The 13,792-nt window shown below is 45.7% G+C and overlaps 1 protein-coding gene across 2 annotated transcripts in view; it reads left to right on the forward strand.

Moving 5' to 3' along the window:
* Positions 1–2,582: 2,582 nt before the first annotated feature.
* The window catches only part of COL6A2 (collagen type VI alpha 2 chain), a 48,125-nt gene continuing 36,915 nt past the window's right edge, over positions 2,583–13,792 (forward strand). Inside the window, exons 1-4 of one of the 2 annotated variants that reach the window (XM_088476387.1) lie at positions 2,583–2,719; positions 7,921–8,015; positions 11,162–11,772; positions 13,104–13,124. In XM_088476387.1, the coding sequence (XP_088332513.1) occupies positions 7,928–8,015; positions 11,162–11,772; positions 13,104–13,124 (720 nt within the window). In that variant the 5' untranslated portion in view covers positions 2,583–2,719; positions 7,921–7,927. The remainder of the gene's footprint in view (positions 2,720–7,920; positions 8,016–11,161; positions 11,773–13,103; positions 13,125–13,792) is intronic. The other variant, XM_088476386.1, reaches the window with a different exon arrangement.

The raw sequence follows: 13,792 nt of genomic DNA on the forward strand, positions 1-13,792 counted from the left end.
ACCACCATTGAATTCCCCATACACTCCCATTCTCTCTCCCTCCACCACCATTGCATTCCCCATACACTCCCATTCTCTCTCCCTCCACCACCATGCATTCCCCATACACTCACTCATTCTCTCTCCCTCCACCACCATGCATTCCCCATACACTCACTCATTCTCTCTCCCTCCGCCACCATGCATTCCCCATACACTCCCATTCTCTCTCCCTCCACCACCATGCATTCCCCATACACTCACTCATTCTCTCTCCTCCACCACCATGCATTCCCCATACACTCACTCATTCTCTCTCCTCCACCACCATGCATTCCCCATACACTCACTCATTCTCTCTCCCTCCGCCACCATGCATTCCCCATACACTCCCATTCTCTCTTCCTCCACCACCATGCATTCCCCTTACACTCCCATTCTCTCTCCCTCCACCACCATGCATTCCCCATACACTCCCATTCTCTCACTCATTCATACTTATACACCCTCCTTTTATACCAAAGACAAAAGAAACCCACAATAAAGAGAAATGACGAGAGGATATTTATAGCCCTAAAAATGTGTGCAAAGCCATTCTAAACCAAAAACTATCCAATTCTCTACAAGAAAAATGTGAAAAGACAGTTAGGGGTAAATTTACTAAAGTGAGAGTTTTTAGAAGTGAGTTTTAGAAGAGATGTTGCCCATAGCAACCAGTCAAATTCTTGCTATTATCTTCTAGAAGGTGCTAGTTAAATGTTAAGTAGAATTTGATTGGTTGCTGTGGGCAACATCTCTTCTAAAGTTCCCTTCTAAAAACTCTCACTTTAGTAAATTTACCCCTTAGCCTTCGAAGATTGAAGAGGAGGAAATCATCCACCACGCCATAATCGGGACCAGCTGACGGTGTCTAACCTCCCCCTCTCCAATTCCCTTATCAATCTCACCTCGTGCAGAATGAGACTCACCACCTCTCTGCAGAGAAGGACTTTACCTCTCAATAATGCCTGGCACCGTGCATTCTATACATGATACCTAACTGCTAAGCTAACTATAAAAATAGTGCTCAACTCAAAATGTCCATACCCGTTTGAATGCTCCAATGGGGATAAGTGCAGTGGCAGAACTGGCAGCGGTGCAGCCGGTACCCTGCACAGAGGCCCGCTGTGGTGCAGGGACCCATAGCCACCTGCATCCAACAGGGCCGCTACACCCGCTGCCAGTGTCCACAGTATCGGAGCCGCTGCCGATGCCGCTCTCTTCCCCCCTCCTCCATAGAGCATTCGGATTACCAAACTGATGATCCGCGGCCAGATCATCACTTTGGTAATCCGATCTGAGCTCATACACCCCTGTGCCCGCCAATCGGTTTCAGAAACCTTAAGTGTAGTGCGGGCCACAGTGAGAGTGGTTCGCACTACACAGTCATAAACACAACATGGCACGGCGGTGTGTTTGTTTTAGCAGTCAATTAGAGTCAGACAGACTCTCATTGACTGCTGCATCTACGGAGGTAGCCGGGCTGTAGCTCACTTTTAAGCTCCGCCTTCAGGCTCCCGCAGTTGGTGTTGGGAGAGACGTCATGACGTCTCCCCCTTAGTGCCGAGCGGGAGGACAGAGGAGCGGACGGTGGCAGGCACAGAAGGGGGGATTCGGGTAAGTAATATGTGTGTGTCTTGACTTGTGATATATATGTAAAGGGCACTGCATAGGGCTGACCACTACTGGGGGCACTTTGGAAGGGGCTCTACTGGGGGCACTGTATTGGGGGGACCACTACTGGGGCTCTGTATAAGGGGCACTACTGGGAGCTCTGCATAGGGCGGACCACTACTGGGGGCACTGTATAAGTGGCACTGCATAGGGGGGACCACTACTGGGAGCACTGTAAAAGGGGCACTACTGGGAATTATATTGTACTGTACACATGCTTGAAAGAAAGTAAACAATACAACAATACAACAAGGTACTAATGTCTCTTGTTTTTCGGTTTGTGTCAGATGTTGGGGTGCGGTGTGCCAGGAATGGGGGGGGAGCATATTCTTGCACCTGGGCCCTCCACTCTCTAGTTCTGCCACTGGATAAGTGTATATCTAGGCCCATATAACTGAATACAGAAGATTGATATATAACACAGACACTGGACCAATTGACAGTTCGGTAAATCCCCATGACTAAACTCAAGTTCAGTTTTCCTGTCCTTAATTACTAGAGCTGGCAAAATGACAAATATTCACTTCACTGGAAGTGCCTGTTGCGACTTGTAGTTCCCCAAGAGCTGGACATCTACAGGTTGCTTACATCTGCTTTCAGTGGATATTTTTCATTGTAATTCATAGGAAATTAATCACGACATAAAAAAAATTATTTTGCTGACCCAAAATTTTTTTTTTAGAAAAAAACAAACAAAAAAATCCTATGGGAGATCAGTGACATTCCCTGAGCTGGAGATGAGACCCTTTTGTGAGTTCCTCCTTATAGTGGATCCACAATGCCACCCTGTGCTCAGAGAGGGTACTGCGCCCACATATAACATGCAAAGCCTGGAGGGGGCTGACCCAACTTATAAAAAAAAAAAAAAGTTTGCAGAGAGAGGGTTTGGGTGTAGGGAGCATACTTTCGTGTCCGTGGAAGAAGGTCCCATCCCAAGAAGAATCCTCTCTCTCCCCTTGGAGGATGCACAGGGCTAACCAGCAGCTGACAATATAAATTACTCTTTAGCTGTGTTACCATCTATAAGGTAAGTTTGTTTTTTATTTGTATGTTTTAATATATGTTATTTTATTTGGTGCTTACAAAAAAAATAGACCAGACGGCAGATCACACAAATTACACTATCGCTTACACTGTGCAATGCTCTATGTGATTGCTTTTGCTATGAAATAGATATTACATGCAAATAATAACTTGGACCATAGTAGAACTCAATGATGCTTTTATATATATATATATATATATATATATATATATATCTCTTGTATATCTATATATCTGTCTATCTTGATCCATCTCTAAATATACTGTGTATATATATATATATATATATATATATATATATATATATATACATATTATACTTTTATTTAAGTTAAAGTAGGAGACGTTTGTATTGTTAGGAACTGCACATTCTATTGTGCGTGTCTTTAAGTGTACAGCAACATTATGTCTTTTTGGCGTTAACTAATCTAGATATTCAAATCAAAAGCTGCAACTGTGGTCATAAATGTCTGTATTACACCACTGTCATAGTATAATACCCTGGGCTGCACCTTTACATTGCAGAGACTGAAAGCGACTCTTTTGTGTAATAGATCAAACCTAGGCAACCTGTACAGCTCGCCAGCTGTTGTACAACTACAGGTCACAGCATGTCTAGAGATCTTTACAGGACAGTATGGTCCCACACCAGCTTGCCAAGCCACACACTGGAGCGACGTCGGGCCGATATGCCGTTTCGGAATGACACTTCGCCTACATCGCTCAGTGTGTGCGCATGGTTGTGCGCTCTGACGGCCGCTAGCGACAGTCGCCAGGTTTGTTGCACATCACGTCTTTCACATACTTTGTCAGTATGGCTGTGTACAGAGGAAGCTAACACAACATTGTCGCTCAATGCTCATATATGAAATAATTATGTTAGACTGGCGCTGCCATGAGAATGCCATTCCCAGTCACATGCTGCCAACTTACCTTTTGTTAGGCCCTATGCTTGCAACGTTGTCTGCACACAGGGCCTGACTCAGCATGGATCGTACGGCTGCGTTCGTACGCACCCGCTCGTTGCGAAAATATGCTAATGAATGCAGACGCACGGCAACCGCAGCACTATACCAAGACGCCCAAGACTGTATAAAGCCGCCCACTTCCCATGAGATGCATCCGCAAGTCAGCGAAAACATCGGTAACATCGAGTAACATCGGAACCATTCGCACAGTTGTGGTTGACCTGACCCTACCTCACAGACTGCTAAACTTCCTGTCGCCATCTAGACCTCTGCCAGCGTATACAATCGCAGGGGCTTAATTATGCACGCCCCTGTAACGGCATTTAAAAGCACAGGCATGCCTACGTTTCTTCGACCATCCCCCCTCCACCCCCAAACGGTCACTTCATATCAATCACTATGTGATTGGACTGCGTGCTCACTGCGATCGCTTCGGCCGATTCGCGCAGGCGCACTGCGATGCATACACATGCGCAGAGCACAAACATCGTCTGGCTGCGTGCGAACGCAGCCATGTGATCCAGCCTGAATAAGGCCCACAGAACGCAGTCATTGCCATATATCATACCTTTGGGACTATATCACAGGGAAGAACAATGTTTATTTCTTTTTAACTTTTTAAATAACCATTTTCACTGATTTTGTAGGTCAGGATGTAAGCTCCAGTTATTCAATTTTAACGTCAATGTAGAGATAATATATGTACTTGTTATATATATTCCCCATTATGTCATCTTTCCAGCCTATATTTCAGCAGCCCGGCCGTCTTTCTAATTAACATCAAGGGTCACCAATCATAGCAAGACATATTATTCTACTGGCCAACAAGCAATCAGAAGGGGCGGTACTCGTGTTGGGTATATTGCCTGCTTATATAGGTAGTGGATGCTCTTACGTGGTATAAACAATATTTGCTACAGTACTTTATGGCAATGACATCTGATGGCTTTGACAACAAGAAAACATATCATGTAATCTTTTAGGATACTAAGGCCCCTTGTTAGCCAGAACTATTTTTTTTTTTTAGTTAGCCATTAAAGTCATTTTTATGTTACTTTTTGTGTTTTGCCACACCAGTATGCCTACTGCTTCATATTTTCATCAGCTTCATCTACCGTAGTACAAGATTTATTTTTCTTGCATATAAAATATATTAAGATTGTCAGCCATATATTTGTTGCTTTTTAGATGTGTGGCACATGGGCACATACAGTATTCTCCGTGGGCACATACAGTATTCTCCATGGGCACATACAGTATTCTGATGTTCTCATCTGCGATGCTGTACATACCGATATTGTAAAGGACAGCTCTCCCAATAAGAGCTGTCCTTTGCGATTGAGGAACTTCCGGGTTTATGACCCAGTAGTCCCTCTGGCGTCAAGGCCGTGCACGCCGCAGAGGGGCGCTGGGAGGGATCCGATTGGATCTCTCTCGGGGGGAATTGCGGAAAGAAGCCCATAGACTTCTATTAGGTAACGCCATCTAAAGATGATGTTACCCACCAAGTCCAAGCTCCAGAATGTATCGCATTCCAGAGCTGGTGGACAAGACTCAGATAATGGGGGATTTCGGAGTTTTGACCGCATGTCACCCTTTAGTGCATTCCGTCCTTAGAGAGATAAAGTGTAGTGTTCATGCTAGGTCCGGTGCCGGGGTGGGCGCTGGACCCAAAAAAGGGGCACTCGCGCCCAGAAAGGGTGTGTGGTCATGTTAAAAGGGGGCGTGCCTTTCATCACTCTTGGGGGCGTGCCCGGCACTTACGGACATGCCGAGCTGCCCCCGAGCTCTCATTTGTCTGTGAATAGATGTTGGGTGATCGCTGCAGCACAATTTTTCCCACCCACAGAACACTGCGGCCCACGGGAACGCTAAAACAGCCTAGCGGAAACGCTAGAGTGGAGAAAGATAAAGTATCAACCAATCAGCTCCTAACTTTCATTTTTCAAGCACAACCTATAAAGTGACAGGAGCTGATTGGTTTGTACTTTATCACTCTCCACTCATTTATCTCCAAAACTAAGTATATCTCACCCACAGTATTCTCCATGGGCCTTCCTGTTATGTTGCTGCAAACCAGCCATCAGGGTCTCTCTCTACAAGAGATAAAAGTCTAAATTTTTAAGGAAATCCTATAATAGAAATGTTTGACGTGAGTGGGTATTATATTTCGTTGCTAGTTTAACATTATGTTTTTATGATTTTATTTGCTGTATTTATGTAAATTCCAATCCTGTGCTCTCCTAGAGACAAGCCTAGTTATATTTGTAATACACCCTGCTGACTGCACTTGAACTCCTGAACACTCCTGGACAAACGATATTGTGCCTACACATGGAACGATTGTACAAACGATATAGATCAGTTGTTTAATAAGACTGCAGATCGTTAACGAGATATATTGTTTGTAGCAAACAACCTCACAATGCATCTTCTGGAATTTAAATAATGGGAAGGCTTAACTAAGGGGTATATAAAGCAGTCGTTGTCGTCCTCGTCGTCTGGCACAAAATGGAAAAGGGAAGTGGCCAAGAAAAGTGACAACATATCGTCCATCGCATCATTCATCGCGCATACACACGAAACCATGTGTGCCAAATTGTGAAAGATAGGTCAATATCTTTCTGCAGGTTCAATTGATCAGCGACCACGGTCAGCGATAGCGGGAGCGTGCATCGGCATCGTTCTCTTGGCCACACATGGCACATTTTAAACTATTTGCCATTCCAATCGGTTGAAAAATGCCCAAAATTGTTTTTAAAAATCGCACCGTCTGGGGGCCTTTACTGTATGTAGTAGAGATTCAGGGCCTCATTCAGACCCGTTCGCTAGGCTGCGTTCGCACGCAGTCAGCCGACTGTTAGCATTCTGTGCATGCGTACGCATCGCAGTGCGCGTGCACGAACCAGAGTGGGCGATCGGGAAGCATTTGCTCGCTGCGCATAGACAGCCCGGCTGAATGAGTGAGAGGAGAAGCCGTTTGTGGGTGGTGACTGGGGCTGGCCACTAGAAACGGGGGAGTGGAGGCGTGCCTGAGCGTCCTAACGGCGTTTCAGAGGCGTGCATAATTAAGAGGCAGTGTCATAGTACACGTCACCTGGCTGAATTTTACACTGAAGTGCTCGCAGTGCTTGCGGCAGGGTATGGTCAACCACAAGCGCTGCGTTCGCTTCCAATGGTACTCGATGTACCGATGGTTGTATACACTTCAAGGAGATGACCTGCGCAAGTGGGCGTCTCATGAATAGGCTGGTGGGCATCTGCATACACAGTGCGATCGCACGCTATGCCTTGCTGTGCGATTGCCTGCCTTGACGAAATTTGCATACGCATCTAGCGTACGAACGCATCTAGCGAGCGGGTCTGAATCGAGCCCTCATTTCTAAGCATTGGCCGCTATGTGCCTTCAGAACGGTAAGGTGATATGTTACATATTATACCATGATATGCGCAGTCCAACATCGCAGTGGCACATTGTGTAGAATTAAGTGCCTGATTCAGAGCCGGTCGCTATTTGCGCTCGCTCGTCCAGAAAATAGGGGTGGCTATTCAAATGAACCGTTCGCTGTTTGCGGTCTGTTCACGCCTCTAGGTCTGAACGAGCAAACAAAACTTGCGGTCGTTTTTTGGGAAACTACGCCCCCTGTCCGCTCGCATCCTACGTCATGTCCGCTATTTATTAGATTAATCGAGTACATCGAACAGGGTATGAGCTGCTCGCTATTCTTGTGGTTGGTTTTTGCTACCACAATGTTGCGAGCAGTTCTGGCTATAAAATAACCCAGTGACGTGGTCAATGACGCTGCTGTTTTAAATATGCACAGCCATAAAACGCCCGTTTTGACCTTTAAGCACGCCTGCGATCGGATCTCCACTCCCCGTTTTCAAGCACCTTCCCCTGTTACCACCCACATACGCCTCATCCTGTCACTCAAATTAGCAGGCATTCGCTATTTTGCGAGCACATGAATTTCTGCCGCACTGACTGGTTCGCGCATGCGTATAACGATCCGTACGCATGCGCAGTTGGGCAAACATCGCTCGGAGCGAACGAGCTGCCACTTACGAGTGGCTCTGAATCAGGCCCTAAATCTCCCCCTTTGTTTAATGGGAAATATGTATTTTGTTAGTAAGGGTGTCTTAGTTGATGTATTGCCATGATATATTGGTTATGATATGGTTTATCCGTGGTGCAATGTCCTGTGTTTCTCCACAGAGTGGCCATGGCCAGGCTACATTTGCTGTGTGTGCTGCTCTGCGTGGTCTTCGGATCTCTCTCGGCGCAGAACGGATTGGTAAAGTCATGTGCAGGTAACCAGTCTGTGTATACTAATACACGAGGCATATAATAAGAAACAGCTAGATATTACTGATCGAGGGATTATGAATTGAGTGAAACAAAAGAAACGTTGTAGCAGAGATAGGCAGCCTGTATATTAATGGCTGTTGTAGAACTACAAGACTCATCATGCCATTGGCCTGCTGTAGAGAGGAAACTTTACAGTTGTCTATTGTACCAATGTCTGCCACAGTCTCTGTGGTTACTTATGCTGGCCATACACGCTGCAATTATCGGGACGATCCGCCCGATATCGGTGGATCGCCGCGATAATTGTAGCGTGGGGGGGCGACCGAGGGTTAAATATTGCTCGGTCGGGCATGCTGGATTGTCCAGCATGCCCGTCCGATGCGATATTTACCCGGTAACTGTCGGCCGCATCGGGCAGTGTATGCCCAGCGCGGCCGACAGACAGACATTTCCTGTGTTCCTTCCTACGGAAGGAACAGGGAAATGTCTCCTCCCCCGGGGGCGGAGCGCAGATGTCGGGCTATACACTGTGAGATTTCTCTCACAGTGTATGCCGCGGACATCTGCGGCTGGCAGCCGGCCAGATAAAATGTCTGTCGGTCTGACAGACATTTTATCTTGCCGTGTATGCCCAGCATTAGATGGAGATTTATCAGAGGTTGGACAGAGATAAAGTAGAAAGAGATAGGGGCGGGATGCTGGACGCATCGTAATCGGGATGCGATATAACCCGCCACTCTCCACATGCATGTCGCCGCTCATTAGGCCAATATGAATGACGGAAAACGCCAAGGACAGCTCTCTCGGTAAGAGCTGTTCTATGCAAATGAGAGACTTCCGGGTCTATGACCCAGAAGTCCCTCTGGCGTCCTTTTGCGCATGCGCAGAAGAAGGCGCGACGCAGGGAGTGCTGGGAGGGATCCAATTGGGTACCTCCTAGTAGGGCTTGTGAATAGGCTTCTATTGGGCAATGCCATCTGAAGATGACGTTATCCACCGTCTCCAAGCCCCAGAGTATATCGCATTCCGGGGCTTGATGCGTATGAGAAATGCGGTCAGACTCCCGAATACACCATTTTTGGGAGTTTGACCGCATTTCTTGCTTTGCTGCATCCCGCCCATAACGTACTAACCAATCAGCTCCTAACTGTCATATTACAGGATGTGTTTGAAAAATGACAGTCAAGAGCTACTTGGTTGGTGCTTTATCTCTCCACACTTTATCTCTCTCCTCCTTAAGTTGGGTACAAACCTATACAATACTCATTCCCATCACCTGATGTCAGGAGATCGGGTCGACGATTATATACTGTAGGTGTGTATGCAGCACCATTGCTGTAGGTGTGTATGCAGCATAAACGGCTTATAACGCCCCTGCAACGGCCGGGAGTGGAGGTCGCATGGGCTGTTTATTATTTATCGGCCCAACATCGCGACCCCATAAAAGTCTGTACACACTCTGGGCCTGATTCAGCAGTGGGCATCTGCGCAGGCTCCAGACCCATTATGCGCATGTGCAGAACGGGTCTGCTGCAATTTGGGGGCGGGGAGGGGGGGTGACAGCCTCTGTTACCCGAAAAAGAGGCATGTCACTGCCGTTGGGGGGGGAGGGAAGAGGTCAGGATCTCCGTCAGGTGATGGAGATTTTCTGGCCTCTTCCTGTAAACTGCGGCGGTCGGCTGTGGGACCCTATGGGGCACCGCAGCCGGATGATGGTACGCAGATTCACCGATGCTGCGTTGAACAACGCAGCTCAGTTAAGTAATGCACAGGGGACGTGATGCCTCCTGCTGCATTACCATATCTGCAAGGATCGCAATTGCAAAGCTGCCTGCGTGCAGACATCATATATCTATAGCCTGCGTACATACATCATATATCTATAGCCTGCGTACATACATCATATATCTATAGCCTGCGTACGTACATACATAATATATCTATAGCGTGCGTACATACATCAAATATCTATAGCCTGTGTACATACATCATATATCTATAGCCTGCGTACATACATCATATATCTATAGCCTGCGTACATACATCATATATCTATAGCCTGCGTACGTACATACATAATATATCTATAGCGTGCGTACATACATCAAATATCTATAGCCTGTGTACATACATCATATATCTATAGCCTGCATACGTACGTACGTACGTACGTACGTACGTACATACATCATATATCTATAGCCTGCATGCATACATCATATATCTATAGCCTGCGTACATACATCATATATCTATAGCCTGCGGGCAGCTTTGCAATTACGATCCTTGCTGAATCAGGCCCAGTGTTTGCACAATGTGGACTGTGCTCACACGGGGTCAAGCTGGGGACACATTGCACCGGTGATGGGGAGCATTTACTCCATCAATCGAGTGATCGCAAACGTGTGTACCCAGCATTACTGTAGAGTAAGTAAATACTGATAAAGATGTGACAAATGGCAACACAGTTGCTATACTTTGCAGTCAAAGTATGTTTTCTGGTCTGAACAGGCAAATCCAAGTATCTGGAGCATTCCAGTAAATGATAGTGCCTTTATTCAGCCCTCAGATTCTCCCCATGACTTTCTGATCCCAAGCCCCTCAGCTCCTGCCTCCTGAATCCAAGCACTATACTCACAGATTATTGTCAGACCTCCCGGATTCCCAAGGCGATCTGATACAGCCATGTGGGCGTGTACAAGCCGTGGTGACGCATAGAGTGTCATTCAACCACTTGTCATCCCACTTCATGTCACAAATGGCGTAATCAAGTCACGCCCATCTCTTTATATCACTGGCTAGACTTACGCGTTTATGACCGGTGGGATAAAATGCACATGCGAGGCTATGGATCCGAAGGGATCCAGGGATTTTGCTAAAAGAGGCCCATTGACTTCTTTAGCCAATGCCACCTAATAATGGCAGTGGACACCCAGCTACAGTATATGAGGTTTTCCTACATGTTCCTATTTAATAAAGTTGGACGAACTATCCCAGTTCATTTCAATGTGCCAGCACAGGTGGGCTTAGTTGCTATAAATGCTAGCGCTTCTCTTGCTGGAACATTTTCTAGCATTTAAAGCACCATTGTGACACTTCTCCACCACAAGGCTCATGAGCTGTTCTTTTCTGCGAACTTTTCCTGTAGATAAGACCGATTGTCCGATCAATGTGTACTTCATCATTGACACATCCGAAAGTATAATTCTACAGACTGCCCCTATCCAGAACCTGCTGGTGCAAATTAAGAAATTCATTCCAATCTTCCTGCAAAAGTTAGAGAATGCTGCATACCTGGACCAGGTGTCTCTGAAGTGGAAATATGGAGGTTTGCACTACTCCGATGAGGTCCAAGTCTACAGCAAAATCACAGAAGACAAAAAAGAATATGAGGCCAACCTGATCAAAGTCCAGTATATCGGACGGGGCACCTTCACGGATTGCGCCATCTCTAACATGACCGCACAGATTCAGGCTCAGACACAAGGACAGACAAACGTCGTGAACTTTGCGGTGGTGATCACTGATGGTCATGTGACAGGAAATCCATGCGGAGGGGTGAAGAGCCAGGTGGAAAAGGCGCAGAGCGCCGGTATCAAGTTCTTCTCAGTTGCTGCAAGTCGTGATGTTTATGAGTCCGGCCTGCGGGAGATTGCAAACACACCGTATGAGCTGTTCCGGAATTCATACTCAGTAACCCTTCCTAATGACCAGACTAGGACCAATGACGAGACCATTGATAAAATCATTCAAGTTATGGTAAGTAGATGATAAAGGAATGGAGCTTGAGTTAAAACGTTAAACTACAGAAACAAATAGTTCTATAGTCACAAGTAGGGAACAGAACTCGTAATATAGGGCCTCATTTATTTATTTAACGAGTTTTATCATTCACGAGTGATAAAACTTGTTGCGTATGATAAATGGTGTCCAAGCCAATCAGCTCCCAACTGTCATATTTCAAACAGATGACTCGTTGTGAATGATAAAACTTGTTGATAAATGAGGACCTAAATGTAAAGGTATATATATATATATGCATTTAACAGAAAATTGTATGTTATTTAAAAGAGTAACACTGGCACCTCTAAGGACCTCCCAGGCCTGGGTGAAGTCAGTAACAAACTGTACCAGAACGCAGTATCACATGTTCTACACTTAGCTTGCGGGTGACTCTTATGCTCTTATACTTTTTAGAATTCCATTATGTTACTAAACTGATCTCAGAAAATTAAGTATATTATTTAGAATTATTTTTTCAGATTAGGGACATGCGCTAATAAATAACACAATCACAATATCATTAATATTTGTTTTAGTGGTTGTTAGGTTTCAATAAAGATGACACTAATGACCATCCCTAAATAAAATGGACAGCACTTTTTTAGGGTTGAAATCAAAAGTTAAGACTTGACATGAGCAATGGCAGAAACCCACCCTGAACAGTGGGAGCTGTGGGCCACGGCCTTTGGATCCACACTGTGGGGGAGATGTACTAAGTCCTGGAGAGAGATAAAGTACCAACCAATCAGCTCCTAGCTGTCATTTTTCATACACTAACTTGACAGTTAGGAGCTGATTGGTTGGTACTTTATCTCTCCACTTTATCACCAGGGAGACCCCTGAGAGGTAAACTTGTGGGCTACCATGCTGGGCATATTAATCACCACAAATGGTGGACAAGGGATGGGGGTCCACAGGATAGCAATACTTAGTCATTCATATAATGGTTTCCAGATGCTAAATCACTGGTGGGCAAGATGGTATTATTTAAGGACTTCACAAGTGATATTCAATTCCAGTTGCATGTTGCCTTTGGGGACACACGGCAGATCACATTATAGGGTGGGTTGCATGATGCATCGCACTCGCTTTCAGTGGATACACAGCTTGTTTATTTTGCCTTCTCTGGATCAACGTAACTAGGGATTAGAGAAGGACATATTACAGTGTAGCTTCTTCAGTATTACACAGTGCTCATGCAGCTCAGCAGGATTTCAAAATATTTTACCACTGTCTGTCCTGTCCTCGCATAGCGCATATTATATGTACATATTAAAGAGTCTAATATATTTTTCTCTTTTCCGCAGAAACACGAGGCTTATGGATCGGTACGTATTCTCTCATTTTCAGGGTAAATAATTTCCTTTGAGCGGCATCTATGGGTTTGATTTTAGAATAAAAAGCAGAAAAACTTTTTTATTTGAACTAATGATGGGTACACACAAGCGCCCTCATTCAGAGCCACTCGCTAGCGGCAGTACGCTCGTTCCGAGCGATGTTCGCACATCTGCGCATGCGTACGGTTTTTAGTACGCATGCGCGAACCAGTCAGTGCGGCCGAAAATCATTTGTACGCAATATAGCGAGTGCCTGCTATTTTGAGTGACAGAATGAGGCGTATGTGGGTGGTAACAGGGGAAGGTGCTTGAAAACGGGGAGTGGAGATCCGATCGCAGGCGTGCTTAAAGGTCAAAACGGGCGTTTTATGGGTGTGCATAATTAATATAGCAGCGTCAATGACCACGTCACTTGGTTTTTTTTAACTCAGAACTGCTCGCAAAATAGCGGTTGAAAAAACCAACCACAAGAATAGCGAGCAGTTCATATCCTGTTCGATGTACTCGATTAATCTAATAAATAGCGGACATGACGTATGGTGCGAGCGGCCAGGGGGCGTTTTTAAGAAATAAAAGAGCGTATGTTTTGCTCGCTCGTTCAGACTTAGAGGTGTGAACAGACTGCAATGTGTGAACGGATCATTTGCATAGCCACCCCT

This window comes from Taudactylus pleione, unplaced genomic scaffold (assembly GCF_031769625.1).
Source record: "Taudactylus pleione unplaced genomic scaffold, aTauple2 ptg000188l, whole genome shotgun sequence".
Lineage (NCBI taxonomy): Eukaryota > Metazoa > Chordata > Amphibia > Anura > Myobatrachidae > Taudactylus > Taudactylus pleione.